We start from the raw sequence: 17,792 nt of genomic DNA on the forward strand, positions 1-17,792 counted from the left end.
AGGGCATCACCCTATCAACGCTGACCAATAAGGATACCTACCCTGTCACAACAGAGGGTGCTTGGAAGGAGATCACATGATCGCTCCGTATCACGGCTTGTCAGTGCTGCTGTCTGAGCGTGAGCTGTTCAAAAGGACATCCCTGTGTCTGTCCAGGCCCTCCGCTGGATGGAGAACAGGGAGTCTGAAAGCCAGACTGTCCGGCCTAAAACCAGACCTCTGGCTACCCTAGGGGCAGGCTGCTGTGGAGGTCACAGTTAAGGTGACGGTCCGCTATGGAGGTCAGTGTTAAGGGGCAGGGTGCTGTAGAGCTCATTGTTAAGGGGGTGGGGTGTTGTGGAAGTCACATTTTAAGGGAACGGAGCTCTGTGGAGGTCTTTGTTAAGGGAGTGGGGTACTGTGGAACTCACTGTTAAAGGGAAAGACTGCCGTAAAGGGTCAAAGTTAAGGGGGTGGGCTGCTGTGGACGTCCCATTTTAAGGAGACGGGGCACTGTGGGGTGGGGGGGTCAGTGTTAAGAGGTGGGGGCTGTGGATGTCACTGTTATAGTGGATACTGTTGATATCTTTTAATGACACACACAAACATTAAATGAAATAGATGAAATGTACCCGTGCAAAGCCGGGTCCTTCAGCTAGTCTAATATATAAAGCTGAGTTTATGTAAGTGTTTATGTCTGCTAAAGGAATCAGCACTGTCGCATTTACAATCACGATATTTGGCACACATGTACACCAGGTGTCCAGGAAGGTTTTAGACTGGGTCTCAGATCTCTAGCACATACAGAGATATTCCAAAAAAATGTATTAGCCAATAGAAACATGGTCACGTGACCCTTAGCAGCCAATGGAAGCTCCCAGGCCCTAGTCTCCACATACACACAGTTTTACACCAGGTTTCCATAACCCACCCATTTTTCTTCACTGCTGTAGGTCAGCTTTAAAGGGCGGGGCGCTGTGGATAACGCCGTTAACGGAGCAGAGTGCTGTGGTGGTCCAGTTAAGGGGGCAGGTAGGGTGGCCATTCAGGCATCTCTCAAAAGATGGACTTAAAAACCCTGTCCCCAGGTCCCGCTAAGCTGGTTAAGCCACGCCCCCTCCCACTCCAAAGCTGATGGGTATTGAAAAAATGAAGGTAAAAATCAACTCCTGTCAGCTGCAGGGGTGGGTAGGGAGGGATGCACATCCAGGGCACGTAGCTCCCCATATGTATACTTTATGTTGGCATCATTTTGGAAATGTCATTTTTTTTTTTTAGGACGTTAGAAGGCTTAGAAATTTAGAAGCAATTCTTAAGATTTTTAAGAAAATTTCCAAAACCCACTTTTTAAGGACCAGTTCAGGTCTGAAGTCACTTTTGGGGCTTACACAGTGGAAACCCCCCATAAATGACCCCATTGTATAAACTAAACCCCTCAAGTTACTCAAAACTGATTTTACAAACTTTGTTAACCCTTTAGGTGTTCCACAAGAATTAAAGGAAAATGGAGATGACATTTCTAAATTTCACTTTTTTGGCAGATTTAACATTTTATTTCTTTTCTATTTTTTTCTTTAACACATTGAGGGTTAACAGCCAAACAAAACTCAATATTTATTACCCTGATTCCGCGGTTTACAGAAACACCCCACATGTGGTCGTAAAATGATGTAAGGGCACACGGCAGGGCGCAGAAGAAAAGGAGCGCCGTATGGTTTTTGGAAGGCAGATTTTGCTGGACTGGTTTTAGATGCCATGTCCCATTTAAAGCCCCCCTGATGCACCCATACAGTAGAAACTCCCAAAAAGTGACCCTATTTTGGAAACTAGGGGATAAGGTGCCAGTTTTATTGGTACTATTTTGGGGTACATATGATTTTTAATTGCTCTATATTACGTTTTTTGTGACGTAAGGTAACCGAAAATGGCTGTTTTGGCACAGTTTTTTTTTTACAAGATTCGTCTGACAGGGTAGATCATGTGCTATTTTTATAGAGCAGGTTGTTACGGATGCAGTGATATCAAATATGTTTACTTTCTTTGTTTGTTTCAGTTTTACATAATAAAGCATTTTTGAAAAATAAATTATGTTTTTGTGTCTCCATTTTCTGAATGCCATATGTTTTTTTTTTCTGCCGATCGTCTTGTGCAGGGGCTCGTTTTTTCCAGAAAGAATTGAAGTTTTTATTGGTACCATTTTTGGGTACACAGGATTTTTTGATCATTTATTATTACACTTTATGGGGCAAGGTGACCAAATGGTGACGGTTTGATTGGTACTATTTGCTGCATAAACACATGAAGACCTGGTGGAACAAAGCGACATTGGAAAAGTATATTACGAAGGACCTTATTCATAGAGGTTTGCATTTACAGACTTTTCCTTCCTATGGAAGGGATGATGATGACTTTTGCAAAAAATGGGAAAAGACGTGTAGTGCGTGTTCGATTAATCTCATGCAATTGATCATTGTATTGAATACCTAAACTAGGTCTCAGTTGGAAATGGAAATTACTAATGTGGAAAATCAATTGATGCAGAAATTGTCCCAGAGTGATTTGGAGGAATATAAGAAGGAAATGGAAGGAATTTTTCTTAACTGGGAGAGACAGATCAAAGACATCAAAGTAAAAAAGTTTCAACGTGATCTTTTGGATGTTGATATTGATAGGGTATATCGATACAAAAGTAATTGAGGTCAAGATCAGTATCAATAATATCGGAGACATCGATGAGTGAAGATGGGAGTAACCAAGCCCAAAGAGTTAGAATATATCCTAACAGATATAGTAAGCGAAAACATGGTGAATCATAACAACCAGGGACGCCCTGAGACTTTGCAGGCAATAATCTTATCTGACCATGTATTGACCCAGGATCATATGTCAATCTTAGGTAAGGGATTATAGTTTACACCAAAAGCTCTTTTCTGAAAAGTAAAAGATGTACAGCTGTTTGCCCGCAAACTCATCTTTAACCCCTTCCCGACTGCAATCCGTTTATATACGTGCCATTTGCACATGCCCCATGCAGATAGCACGTGTATAGACGTCAGGCAGCTCTTTAACCACCTCCCGACCGCCTAACGCGCCGATGCGTCCGGGAGGTGGTTGATTTGTTCCTCCTGGACGCATCGGCGCGTCATCTCGCGATACCCGAGATTTCCTGTGAACGCGCGCACGAAGGCGCGCGCGCTCACAGGAACAGAAGGTAAGCGAGTGGATCTCCAGCCTGCCAGCGGCGATCGCTCGCTGGCAGGCTGGAGATGTGATTTTTTTTAACCCCTAAAGGTATATTAGATGCTGTTTTGATAACAGCGTCTAATATACCTACTACCTGGTCCTCTGGTGGTCCCTTTTGTTAGGATCGACCACCAGAGGACACAGGTAGGTCAGTGAAGTCGCACCAAACACTACACTACACCCCCCGTCACTTATTAACCCCTTATAAACCCCTGATCACCCCATATAAACTCCCTGATCACCCCCCTGTCATTGATCACCCCCCTGTCAGGCTCCGTTCAGACGTCCGTATGATTTTTACGGATCCACAGATACATGGATCGGATCCGCAAAACACATACGGACGTCTGAATGGAGCCTTACAGGGGGGTGATCAATGACAGGCGGGTGATCACCCATATAGATTCTCTGATCACCTCCTGTCATTGATCACCCCCCTGCAAGGCTCCATTCAGACGTCCGTATGATTTTTACGGATCCATGGATACATGGATCGGATCCGCAAAACACATGCGGACGTCTGAATGGAGCCTTACAGGGGGGTGATCAATGACAGGCGGGTGATCACCCATATAGATTCCCTGATCACCCCCTGTCATTGATCACCCCCTGCAAGGCTCCATTCAGACGTCCGTATGATTTTTACGGATCCATGGATACATGGATCGGATCCGCAAAACACATGCGGATGTCTGAATGGAGCCTTACAGGGGGGTGATCAATGACAGGCGGGTGATCACCCATATAGATTCCCTGATCACCCCCTGTCATTGATCACCCCCCTGTCATTGATCACCCCCCTGCAAGGCTCTATTCAGACGTCCGTATGATTTTTACGGATCCATGGATACATGGATCGGATCCGCAAAACACATGCGGACGTCTGAATGGAGCCTTACAGGGGGGTGATCAATGACAGGCGGGTGATCACCCATATAGATTCCCTGATCACCCCCTGTCATTGATCACCCCCCTGCAAGGCTCCATTCAGACGTCCGTATGATTTTTACGGATCCATGGATACATGGATCGGTTCCGCAAAACACATGCGGATGTCTGAATGGAGCCTTACAGGGGGGTGATCAATGACAGGCGGGTGATCACCCATATAGATTCCCTGATCACCCCCTGTCATTGATCAACCCCCTGTCATTGATCACCCCCCTGCAAGGCTCCATTCAGACGTCCGTATGATTTTTACGGATCCATGGATACATGGATCAGATCCGCAAAACACATGCGGACGTCTGAATGGAGCCTTACAGGGGGGTGATCATCCCATATACACTCCCTGATCACCCCCTGTCATTGATCACCCCCCTGTAAGGCTCCATTCAGACGTCCGCATGTGTTTTGTGGATCCGATCCATGTATCCATGGATCCGTAAAAATCATGCGGACGTCTGAATGGAGCCTTACCAGGGGGGTGATCAATGACAGGGGGTGATCACCCATATACACTCCCTGATCACCCCCTGTCATTGATCACCCCCTGTCATTGATCACCCCCCTGTAAGGCTCCATTCAGATGTCCGCATGTGTTTTGCGGATCCAATCCATGTATCCATGGATCCGTAAAAATCATACGGACGTCTGAATGGAGCCTTACAGGGGGGTGATCAATGATGGAGGTGATCAGGGAGTCTATATGGGTGATCACCCCCCTGTCATTGATCACCCCCCTGTCATTGATCACCCCCCCCCTGTAAGGCTCCATTCAGACATTTTTTTGGCTCAAGTTAGCGGAAATATATATTTTTTTTGTTTGTTTTTTCTTACTAAGTCTCATATTCCACTAACTTGTGTCAAAAAATAAAATCTCACATGAACTCACCATACCCCTCACGGAATCCAAATGCGTAAACATTTTTAGACATTTATATTCCAGACTTCTTCTCACGCTTTAGGGCCCCTAAAAAGCCAGGGCAGTATAAATACCCCACATGTGACCCCATTTCAGAAAGAAGACACCCCAAGGTATTCGCTGAGGGGCATATTGAGTCCATGAAAGATTGAAATTTTTGTCCTAAGTTAGCGGAAAGTGAGACTTTGTGAGAAAAAAACAAAAAAAAATCAATTTCCGCTAACTTATGCAAAAAAATAAAAATTATATGAACTCGCCAGGCCCCTCATTGAATACCTTGGGGTGTCTTCTTTCCAAAGTGGGGTCACATGTGGGGTATTTATACTGCCCTGGCTTTTTAGGGGCCCTAAAGCGTGAGAAGAAGTCTGGGATCCAAATGTCTAAAAATGCCCTCCTAAAAGGAATTTGGGCACCTTTGCGCATCTAGGCTGCAAAAAAGTGTCACACATCTGGTATCGCCGTACTCAGGAGAAGTTGGGGAATGTGTTTTGGGGTGTCATTTTACATATACCCATGCTGGGTGAGAAAAATATCTTGGTCAAATGCCAACTTTGTATAAAAAAATGGGAAAAGTTATCTTTTGCCAAGATATTTCTCTCACCCAGCATGGGTATATGTAAAATGACACCCCAAAACACATTCCCCAACTTCTCCTGAGTACGGCGATACCAGATGTGTGACACTTTTTTGATGTCAAGGTGGGCAAAGGGGCACATATTCCAAAGTGCACCTTTCGGATTTCACTGGTCATTTTTTACAGATTTTGATTGCAAAGTACTTCTCACACATATGGGCCCCTAAATTGCCAGGGCAGTATAACTACCCCACAAGTGACCCCATTTTGGAAAGAAGACACCCCAAGGTATTCTGTGAGGGGCATGGTGAGTTCCTAGAATTTTTTATTTTTTGTCGCAAGTTAGTGGAATATGAGACTTTGTAAGAAAAAAATAAAATAAAAAATCATCATCATTTTCCGCTAACTTGTGACAAAAAAGAAAAAGTTCTATGAACTCACTATGCCCATCAGCGAATACCTTAGGGTGTCTACTTTCCGAAATGGGGTCATTTGTGGGGTTTTTCTACTGTTTGGGCATTGTAGAACCTCAGGAATCATGACAGGTGCTCAGAAAATCAGAGCTGTTTCAAAAAGCGGAAATTCACATTTTTGTACCATAGTTTGTAAACGCTATAACTTTTACCCAAACCATTTTTTTTTTTGCTTAAACATTTTTTTTCATCAAAGACATGTAGAACAATAAATTTGGTGAAAAATTTATATATGGATGTAGTTTTTTTTGCAAAATTTTACAGCTGAAAGTGAAAAATTTCATTTTTTTGCAAAAAATCGTTACATTTTGATTAATAACAAAAAAAGTAAAAATGTCAGCAGCAAAAAAATACCACCAAATGAAAGCTCCATTAGTGAGAAGAAAAGGAGGTAAAATTCATTTGGGTGGTAAGTTGCATGACCGAGCGATAAACGGTTAAAGTAGTGTAGTGCCGAAGTGTAAAAAGTGCTCTGGTCATGAAGGGGGTTTCAGCTAGTGGGGCTGAAGTGGTTAATCCAAGTGTTGCAAAACGCTTGGATTAAAGCTTCTGCCCCTGCCCTGCTGCTGTCACGGACAGCATACAGTGCAGTAATGCTGGCAAGGGACCAATCAGAGTGGTCCCTTGCGGACAATCGATCCGATTGGTTAGTCTGTGCAGACTAACCAATCGGATTGCGGCAGTGAAAAAATGCCTGTTCCAGGCTCTGATCTGCACTCTGCAGATCAGAGCCTGAAATCAAGTAATATGTCCTCTTGCCCCTGATCTGTGCCCCCTTCCTGTGCGCCTCCTGTCTCCACCTGCCCCTGATGCAGTTCCCCCCGCCCCCATCCATATTCATGCAGCCTGCCCCTGATGCGGTCCGCGCCCACCCTGCCCCATACATTCATCCTGCCCCCATTTGCTCCTGCCCTTCAATGCTGGCCGTGCCTTCCCCCTCCCCCTTTCCAGCGCTGTCCCCTGCCCTCTGCCCCCGATGCGGTGCGGTCCCCCTGCTGTGTGTGATGGCGGTGGCTCTGTTCCTGAGCCGCCGCCATCAGCAGCGAGTGTCAGCTCTATGCTGACACTCTTCTGCAACCCCTTAGATGCCGTGGCAGCGGCATCCATGGGGTTAAAAGAGGGAGGGGGCTCCCTCTCTCAACCATCGGGGCTGCCGTGCTTTGCAAAGCATCCGGTGTTGCCACCTATAGGACATCTAATAGTATTATACTTTGCAATGCAAGAGCATTGCAAAGTATAGTACAGCCATCAGCCCCACTGGATCTTCAAGATCCAAGAGGGACTTGATAAAAAAATAAAAAATAAATGTAAATTAAAAATTTTTATTGCCTTTTCCTATAAAAAAAAAACACATATTAGGTATCATTGTGTCTGTAACGACCGTCTCTATAAATTTATCACATGATAGACCCCATCCGCTAAACACCATAAAAAAAAAAAAAGTGCAACACCAAGCGATCAAAAAGGTATATATCAAACAAAATGGTACCAATAAAACCATCATCTCATCCCGCAAAAAATGAGACCCTACATAAGAAAATCGCTCAAAAAATAAATATAACTATAGTTTTTAGAACATTGAGACACTAAAACATAATTTTTTTATTTCAAATATGCTATTACTGTGTTAAAGTGAAATAAATAAAAAAAAGTGTACATATTAGGTATCGCAGCATCCGTAATAACCTGCTCGATAAAAATATCACATGACCTAACTCCTCAGATGAACACCGTAAAAAAATAAACTGTGCCAAAAAAGCCATTTTTATCACCTTACATCACAAAAGGTGCAGCAGCAAGCTTATGAACCCCAAAAACGCTTAAAAACCCCAAAATAGTATCAATCAAACCGTCACCTCATCCCACAAAAAATGATACCCTATTTAAGACAATCGCCCAAAAAATAGAAAAAATATGGCTCTCAGACTATGGAGACACTAAAACATCATTTTTTTGGTTTTATAAATGCTATTATTGTGTAAAAGTTAAATAAATAAATAAGAAAAAGTATACATATTAGGTATTGCCACGTCAGTAACGACCTGCTCTATAAAACTGTTACATGACCTTACCCCTTAGATGAACTCTGTAAAAATAAATAAAAACTGGTCCCAAAAAATTTTTGGTCACCTTGCCCCATAAAGTGTAATAATGAATGATCAAAAAATCCTATGTACCCAAAAATGGTACCAATAAAAACCTCAACTCTTTCTGGAAAAAACGAGACCCTGCACAAGACGATCGGCAGAAAAAAAAAAAACATATGGCGTTCAGAAAATGGAGACACAAAAACATAATTTTTTTTTTCAAAAATGCTTTATTATGTAAAACTGAAACAAGCAAACAAAGAAAGTAAACATATTTGATATCACTGCATCCGTAACAACCTGCTCTATAAAAATAGCACATGATCTACCATGTCAGACGAATCTTGTAAAAAAAAAAAACGTAATATAGAGCAATTAAAAATCATACGTACTCCAAAATAGTACCAATAAAACTGGCACCTTATCCCCTAGTTTCCTAAATAGGGTCACTTTTTGGGAGTTTTAACTGTATGGGTGCATCAGGGGGGCTTTAAATGGGACACAACATCTAAAACCAGTCCAGCAAAATCTGCCTTCCAAAAACCATACGGCGCTCCTTTTCTTCTGCGCCCTACCGTGCGCCCTTACATCATTTTACTACCACATGTGGGGTGTTTCTGTAAACCGCGGAATCAGGGTAATAAATATTGAGTTTTGTTTGGCTGTTAACCCTCAATGTGTTAAAGAAAAAAATGTAATAAAATGTTAAATCTAGAAATTTAGAAATGTCATCTCCATTTTCCTTTAATTCTTGTGGAACACCTAAAGGGTTAACAAAGTTTGTAAAATCAGTTTTGAGCAACTTGAGGGGTTTAGTTTATACAATGGGGTCATTTATGGGGGGTTTCCACTGTGTAAGCCCCAAAAGTGACTTCAGACCTGAACTGGTCCTTAAAAAGTGGGTTTTGGAAATTTTCTTAAAAATTTTAAGAATTGCTTCTAAATTTCTAAGCCTTCTAACGTCCTAAAAAAATAAAATGACATTTCTAAAATGATGCCAACATAAAGTATACATATGGGGAATGTTAAGTAATAAATATTTTATTAGGTATGACTTTCGGTTTTAGAAGCAGAGAAATTGAAATTTTTCATAATTTTTTTGTAAATTTCAGAATTTTTCATAAATAAAGGTGAAATATATTGACTTAATATTATGACTATCAAGAAGTCCAATGTGTCACGAGAAAACAATCTCAGAATGGCTTGGATAAATAAAAGTGTTCCAAAGCTATTACCACATAAAGTGACGTATGTCAGATTTGTAAATTTTGACCTGAAAAAAATAGTCTAAGTAACGGACGCGGACGTGGATAACAATCTTGTGTGCCTCTGTGTTTTTTCACTGTCCCATTGACTTGAATAGGTCCGCAAACCGTTTTCCGTGAAAAAAATAGGACAGGTTATATTTTTTTGACGGACTGGAACCACGGATCACGGACGCGGATGACAAACGGTGCATTAGCCGAGTTTTCAAAAACACTTTTTTGGTAATCTACAACATCTGGATTAGTCAGTGTGCAATTTAAGCTAGAAATACACCCATCATTTTCTGGGGTTTTGCAGGCTTATATACTGCTGTCAAATTCAGTTGTTAAACAAACACTCATTTGGGCAAAAAATAAATTAGTTGGCAGCCTTTGATGCAGATGTCATTGTGAGATACACCCTTAATACATTTGGGTTAGATTCAGAGATTTGAAATACCGCCATTTGGTGCACCAATATTGAACTCATGCCTACACTGGTTCAGGCCATGTGAGATACACCCTCTACATACAGGGGTTTGATTCAGGCATTTGAAATACAGCCATTTGAAATACAGCCATTTTGGGCAAATAAATATTTAATTCAGGCCTACACTGGTGCAGACCGTGTGAGATACACCCTCTACATACAGGGGTTTGATTCAGGTATTTGAAATACAGCCATTTGAAATACAGCCATTTGGGGCAAAGAAATATTAAATTCAGGCCTACACTGATTAAGACCGTGTGAGATACACCCTCTACATACAGGGGTTTGATTCAGGCATTTGAAATACAGCCATTTGAAATACAGCCATTTTGGGTAAATAAATCTTTAATTCAGGCCTACACTGGTTCAGACTGTGTGAGATGCACCTTCTACATACAGGGGTTTGATTCAGGCATTTGAAATACAGCCATTTTGGGCAAAGACATTTTTAATTTAGGCCTACACTGGTTCAGGCCCTGTGAGATACACCCTCTACATACAGAGGTTTTATTCAGGCATTTGAAATACAGCCATTTAAAATACAGCCATTTTGGGCAAAGAATAATTTAATTCAGGCCTACACTGGTTCAGACCATGTGAGATACACCCTCTACATACAGAGGTTTGATTCAGCCATTTGAAATACAGCCATTTTGGGCAAAGAAATATTTAATTCAGGCCTACACTGATTCAGACCGTGTAAGATACACCCTCTACATACAGGGGTTTAATTCAGGCATTTGAAATACCGCCATTTGGTGCACGAATATTTAATTTAGGCCTAAACTGGTTCAGGCCGTGTGAGATACACCCTCTACATACAGGGGTTTGATTCAGGCATTTGAAATACCGCCATTTGGTGCACCAATATTGAATTCAGGCCTACACTGGTTCAGACCATGTGAGATACACCCTCTACATACAGGGGTTTGATTCAGGTATTTGAAATACAGCCATTTTGGGCAAAGAAATCTTTAATTTCGGCCTAGTCTAGTTCAGGCCATGTGAAATACACCCTTTACATACTGTCGTTCTATTCTACTATTAATTAAACACCCATTTAGAGCAAGATCCTAAATTCGAAAAATATGAAGAGAGCGTCAAATAAGGGACATGGCCCAGGTCGTTGTGCTGCTGGTGGAGCTCCTGTTGCAGGGAGAGGACGTGGTCGATCTGTGCCAGCTACACGCACAAGTGAAACCCCTTCCTCAGGTGCGAGTAGGCGACAAAACCTGCAGCGGTATTTGGTCGAACCTAATGCTGCTCTACGAATGTTGAGGCCTGAACAAATACAGGCGATAGTAGATTGGGTTGCTGAGAGTTGATCCAGTTCCTTCACATTGTCTCCCACTGCTGAAAGACCACAGTTGGCACCTGTAGCAGATGTCCATCAGTCTTTCACCTCACCCCCTTGCAAATCAACCAAGCAGTCTGAGCCCCAAGTCATACAGCAGTCTCTTCTGCTTTTTGATGACTCTGTTAGCAGGGTTTCCCAGGGCCATCCACCTAGCCCTGCCCCAGAAGTGGAAGAGATTGAGTGCACCGATGCCCAACCACTTATCTTTCAAGATGAGTACATGGGAGGATCATCGCAGCACGTCTCGGATGATGACGAAACACAGGCGCCAACTGCTGGTGCTTTTGAAAGTGTGCAGACCGACAAGGAAGGCGGGGTGAAGACTGGGTGCAAGATGATGTGGAGGACGATGAGGTCCTCGACCCCACATGGAATCAAGGTCATGCGAGTGACCTATGTAGTTCGGAGGAAGAGGCGGTGGTTGCACAGAGCCACCAACACAGCAGAAGAGGGAGCAGGGTGCAAAAGCGGAGCGGCCATCCTCTAGACAGTACGCCTGCTACTGCCCACCGCAGCAAGGGACCGAGCACACCAAAGCCAGCTCCAAGGAGTTCCCTGGTGTGGCAGTTCTTCAGACAATGTGCTGATGACAAGACACAAATGGTTTGTACGCTATGCAATCAGAGCCTGAAGTGAGGCATAAATGTTCTCAACCTGAGCACAACCTGCATGACCAGGCATTTAAGTGCAAAGCACGAGCTGCAGTGGAGTAGACACCTCAAAAACCAAGAAAGGTCTCTGGCTCCTCCTGCTTCTTCTTCTGCTGCAGTCTCGGCCTCTTCATCCACCTCTGGAGTGACAGTGCCACCTGCCACCCCGCAAACAGAGGATTTGCCCGCAACACCAACACCTGGGTCACCAAGCATCTCCACAATGTCCCACGGAAGCGTTCAGTTCTCCATCTCCCAAACGCTGGAGAGGAAGAGGAAGTACCCCCCTACCAACACGCGATCTCTAACCCTGAAAGTAGGGGACAAAATCAGGTGTGCACTGCGCAACGCCATCTGTGGCAAGGTGCATCTAACTACGGATACCTGGACCAGTAAGCACGGTCAGGGCCGTTATATCTCCATAACAGCACACTGGGTAAATGCAGTGGCGGCTGGGCCTGAGGTGGATAGCAGTTTGGCGCATGTCCTTCCACCACCGAGGATTGCAGGGCGCTTCAGTTTGCCTCCTGTTGCTTCCTCCTCCTACTCTGCTTCCTCATGCTCTACCAGCTCCTCATCCAGTCAGCGTAACACCTTCACCACCAACTTCAGCACAGCCAGGGGTAAACGACAGCAGGCAGTTTTAAAACTTATCTGTTTGGGGGACAAACCCCACAACCGTGCAGGAGCTGTGGACATGCCTTGAACAACAGACCAATGAGTTGTTTGTGCCAGTCAGCCTCAAGCCTTGCCTGGTGGTGTGCGATAATGGGCGAAATCTCGTAGCAGCTCTGTGACTAGCCGGTTTGACGCACATGCCTTGCCTGGCGCATGTGCTGAATTTGGTGGTGCAGAGATTCCTTAAAAATTACCCCGATATGTCAGAGCTGCTGCATAAAGTGCGGTCCGTCTGTGCGTGCTTTCGGCGTTCTCACCCTGCTGCTCGCCTGTCAGCGCTGCAGCATAACTTCGGCGCAATTGCTCATGTTTGTATTTTGGATATTTCACACTCTTTTGGAGTGTACTCTAATTTAAAAAAATTAAATTAAAACCAAAAACCTGTGTTGGCTACCTCGTCCTCCTCCACCGCCGCCTCCACCTACACCACAACGTCCACCGCCTCCTCAAACTCCTACTCCATATGGAACTCCACCTCATAAATCAATTTTTTTTTTTATTTGCACGTATTTTATTTTATATCATTTGACTACTTTGTCAATAACATTTTCGGGTGAAATTTACCGATTTTGGGGTGTATAGTACCACTGCTATACCTAGTAGGCCGGTTAAAAAAAAGAAATTGTCATTTACATTTTCGGGTGAAATTCACAAATTTTTGGGTGTATAGTACCACTGCTATACCTAGTAGGCCGGTTGAAAAAACAATAATTGTCATTTTCCTGTGAAATTCATTTTTGGGTGTGATGTACCACTGCTATACCTAGTAGACAGGTTTAAAAAAAAATTGTCAGTTAAATTTTTGGGTGAAATTCACCAATTTTTGGGTTTAATATACCACTCCTCTACCTAGTTGACAGCCTAATAAATTTCAATCATTTTTCTGTTACATTCTTGGGTTGACATTATACAATTTTAGACGTGAATAAACACCTGCTATGCATAGGTGACAGGGAATAAAATGTAATATATTATTCAGTAATTAATGCGCGCCATATCCTTTCATTCAATGCTCAAACTTTGAAAAGTTTTCACACTTTTACGCTTTAATAATTTCTCCCATATTTCAACTCTATAATTTTAAATTTGAAAAAATGAATCCTCCCTTGGATGTGGTCTCTCTTTCTCACGCTCCCTCTCTGGCCTGGATCCCTGATTCCCCGCCACCCGTGATCACCATGGTAGGCGCATAAAAGAACATCGAAAGTTGATAGAGCAGACATCAAATTGCATCGTGAACATCACGGGGACGTGCGACATGGTGGGGCAGTAGGTGTGCACACGCCTACACAAACTGACTGACAGGGGTCAGCCCCTGCAACTTCTGGATCTCCAAATTGGGCACATGGCCTGAGCTTGCCCTTTACCCCTTGGAGGTGCTGGCCTGCCCTACAGCCAGTGTATTGTCTGAACATGTGTTTAGCATGACTGGAGGGGGTAATCACAGGTTATATTTCCCAATGTTTTGGGGTGTACCCTAAGTTAAAAAAATGCAAATAAATTTAAAACCAAAAAGAAGTGTAGGCTACCTCCTCCTCCACCGCCACTTTCACCTACACCGCCACATTCACCGCCTCCTCAACCTTCTACTCCATATGGACCTGGTCCTCCCAGATCAAGATTATAGTTTTTTATTTTTACGTATTGTATGTTATTTTAAGACATTTCCCTATCCACATTTGTTTGCAGAGCACTTGCCATGCTCTTAACCACATTTTGACGACATTTGCAGCCCTCTATCCCTTTCCATTACATTTTTACAGCCATTTTAGTGCTCAAAAGTTTGGGTCCCCGTTGACTTCAATGGGGTTGGGTTCGGGGTCAAGTTTGGGTCCCGAACTCAAACTTTTTTCTCAAGTTCGGCCGAACCCGTCGAACCCGAACATCCAGGTGTCCGGTCAACTCTACCCATTACCTTTTTTAATTCTGCAGATCTTGCACATGTCTGTAGTTTTCTGTACTTGCCTTTTGGAGAAAAAAGGCTATACGGGAGATACTCGCACAATGTCAGTGTAGCTTAGGTCTGGCATATTTTGAGCCTATTCCCCAGTATCAGCAGCATCTCCAGTTCCGGAGCTGATCAAAATATAAGCAGATCTGACCCTGCCAGTTCTTTTGGAGGTTTTGGCCATATTTGCCTCCACTCTTTTTTGCCACTGTGGCTACCACCTTTCTCCTCTAGTCCTTCTCCTCAGCACCCCTACTAGGTCTTGTTCAACACACAATAGTCACAACAATCACCCTTCCACGGCACTTTTATCACACTGTGATATGTCATTGTGGGTTCCTTGTACCCTCCCAATTCCCTCCTCTCTATTTGCCTCAAATGTCACTGTCGCTACCATTGCCCATACTACTACCACCAATACAGGTATGCATGAGGTCCTCTGTCTCCACCTGAATCTCTTCCGTCTCCACCTGAATTCTCTTCCCAGGTAATGTAGGGGTTAAAAGAGGCCATGGTCTTTCTCCAATTCAAGGATAGGTGAACAAAGACAGTTGAGGGTAGACATGTACTCTGTTTAGAATAAAGAGGACTGCAATTATACATACCATATATACCAAACACTGAAGGGGTGTTCAATGTAAGCAACACATCTAGAAAATATAAAAACTCAGCATAAAATGTATATCATGGACACATGGGAAATTTGAATATCAATGGAACTGAAGGAAACTTACATTTCAGACAGGTCGCACAAACTGGAGCAGGAAGGCTGCAGATACATAAAATGATTTAGGCTAGTACCAAGAAAGACATAGGCATACACGGCATCTAATGTACTTCTGTATTATTCAACAACAAAAAAAGAGAAAAAAGCATGGATCTCACATTCCCATGCTATGCATTGATCTATTATTGCTTCTCAGCACAATTCATATCACTTCTCAGTGTATGTAATAGGATATCAAGCCCTAATCTACATAGCGTACATGAGGCATTAATATATGTTTTGATCAAAATGCATAGGCCCACTCACCACGCCAAAGTTGGCTCTTTGAGTGGGTACTTACTCTAAATTGGTGCAGCACCACATGACAACCACCGCCGCCGCCGCAACACCATGCCAGCAGGAGGCGTGACCCAGCAGTCCCAGCAGTATTATGTGACAGACCAACACAGTAGCAAGCAATTGTGAAGTGTCAAGGAAATGACACATGGTTTAAAAAGTAAAAAAAAAAAAAAAAACTGGAAAGTGTGACATGCATTTGTATTCAGCCCTCCTGAGTCAATACTTTGTAGGACCACCTTTTGAAGAAATTACATCTGCAAGTATTTTGAAGTATGCCTCAACCAGGTTTGCACATGTAGAGGTTGAAATTTTTCTCCATGCTTTGAAAAATAGCTCAAGCTCTGTTAGATTGGATGGAGGGCCACAGCAATTATCAAGTCTTACCACAGATTCTCAATGGGATTTACATCTGGATTTTGGGCCATTTTAACACATGAATATCCTTTGAACTAAACAATTCCATTGTAACTCTAGCTGTATGTTAAGGGTTGTTGTCCTGCTAGAAGGTTAACCTCTTCCCCAGTCTCAAGTCTTTTGTAGCCTCCACCAGGTTTTCCTCCAGGATTGCCCTGTATTTATCCCCATCCATTTTCACATCGAATCTGACTAGCTTCCCTGTCCCTGCCAAAGAAAAGCACACCACAGCATGATGCTGCCACCACCATGTTTCACAGTGGGGATGGTGATTTCAGGGTGATGTGCAGTTTTTTGTCATACAAAGTGTTTTGCAATGTTTAATGCAAATTTCTTTTTATTAGGTTTATAAAAGGACAAAGCACAAGAAAATACAGCAGTACTTAAGAAAATAAGTCTTTTGAAATTTTTGTATACATGTTACATATAAACATTTGCGTGGTTCATATATTGAGTGAAACATAAAAACATATGGAACAGCGGCCTGTTTTGGCCAACACTATATTTGCTCACCAACTACCGAGTGAGAAGACAATTACTATGCACAATTCAAATCTGTCCCACCGTGGAGTAGGAGAACACATAGGTAGAACATTGGTAGCAGAGATAAGTATAACGAAAGCCGTAAAAGAGGTTCAGCATCTCTGTCGGAAAGGCTCACCGCTGAGCCCCCCGAGTAGTCAGTCAGTGTTGTGAGTGCCCAGCGCCACTAGCGACCTGTATTTAGGATTCAGACAAGTGGTCAGGGGTTAGCGTGAACATTAAATCTTTCCATAGTCTCCAGAGTCTGTGGAACTTAGGATAATTGCGTGAAGTTATGTAACAGAGCTACTCCTTGCGGTAGATCTGGGACACTTTGGAAATCCACTGAGATACCGATGGGGCGGTGGTGTCTCTCCAAAGAAGGGGGATCAATGCTTTTGCCACAACTACCAATGTGGACCAAAGTTGTCTGTTAAAACGGGGAGGGAATGTCGGGGGAAGGCTGAGAAAAATGATTCTTGGGGACAGGTGTGGGGCTCCTGGGCAGATTTTTACTATGAGCTCCCCTACTCTCTTCCAGAATGGTTTAATAAGATTGCAATCCCACCAAATGTGAGCATAGGTGCCAGTGTGCGAGATACAGCGCCAGCAGAGGCTGGAGATCAAGGCGTTGATCCTATGAAGAACCACAGGGGTCTTATACCAGCGGAATGTCAATTTATAGTTAATTTCCTGTAATATAATACATCTGGAGGGGCCACAGCTATGTTTGTAAATTTAGTTGATTTCGCTTGGGTTGAGAGTTTGGCCCAGCTCCTGTTCCCAGGCCTTGATGTATTGCAACTGGGAGTTCCGGGGAAGCACAACCAGCTCCTTGTATATCTTGGATATAAACTTGGGTATTGGAGAGAGAGATGAAAATATGAGCTCCAGCCAAGTAGTGTCTCAGGGCAGAGGGCCCAGATTCAGGAATGTCCGAAAGCCCAGAGTGATATGGTTGTATGTTAACTGCGTCATAGAGATGGAAGGAAACTGATAGCACAACGCCCAAAACTCCGGAAGAGTGCCATCAACTAGTATATCCCCAATTTTCTTAACATTTAAGTTCTTTTTAAGAGGGAGATAGATAGAGGTGTAGGAGGTGTTTAGATCGAGAAGGTCCCCTACTCCAGTAATGGGGGAAGGGGATGGCCATATTAGAGCTACTTTGTGAAGAGAGTGCCATACTTGGAGAGTAGCCCT

General features: G+C 43.3%; 1 protein-coding gene across 1 annotated transcript in view; it reads right to left on the bottom strand.

Annotated features, from left to right (window-relative positions):
- TMEM207 (transmembrane protein 207) overlaps positions 1 to 17,792 on the bottom strand; it is an 86,639-nt gene that overhangs the window by 36,911 nt on the left and 31,936 nt on the right. Inside the window, exons 2-3 of the mRNA XM_044292154.1 lie at positions 15,322 to 15,356; positions 15,193 to 15,237 (exon numbers count right to left, since the gene is read on the bottom strand). Coding sequence (XP_044148089.1) covers positions 15,193 to 15,237; positions 15,322 to 15,356 — 80 coding nt within the window. The remainder of the gene's footprint in view (positions 1 to 15,192; positions 15,238 to 15,321; positions 15,357 to 17,792) is intronic.

The sequence above is a fragment of the Bufo gargarizans genome, chromosome 4, assembly GCF_014858855.1.
Source record: "Bufo gargarizans isolate SCDJY-AF-19 chromosome 4, ASM1485885v1, whole genome shotgun sequence".
In the NCBI taxonomy this organism is placed as follows: domain Eukaryota; kingdom Metazoa; phylum Chordata; class Amphibia; order Anura; family Bufonidae; genus Bufo; species Bufo gargarizans.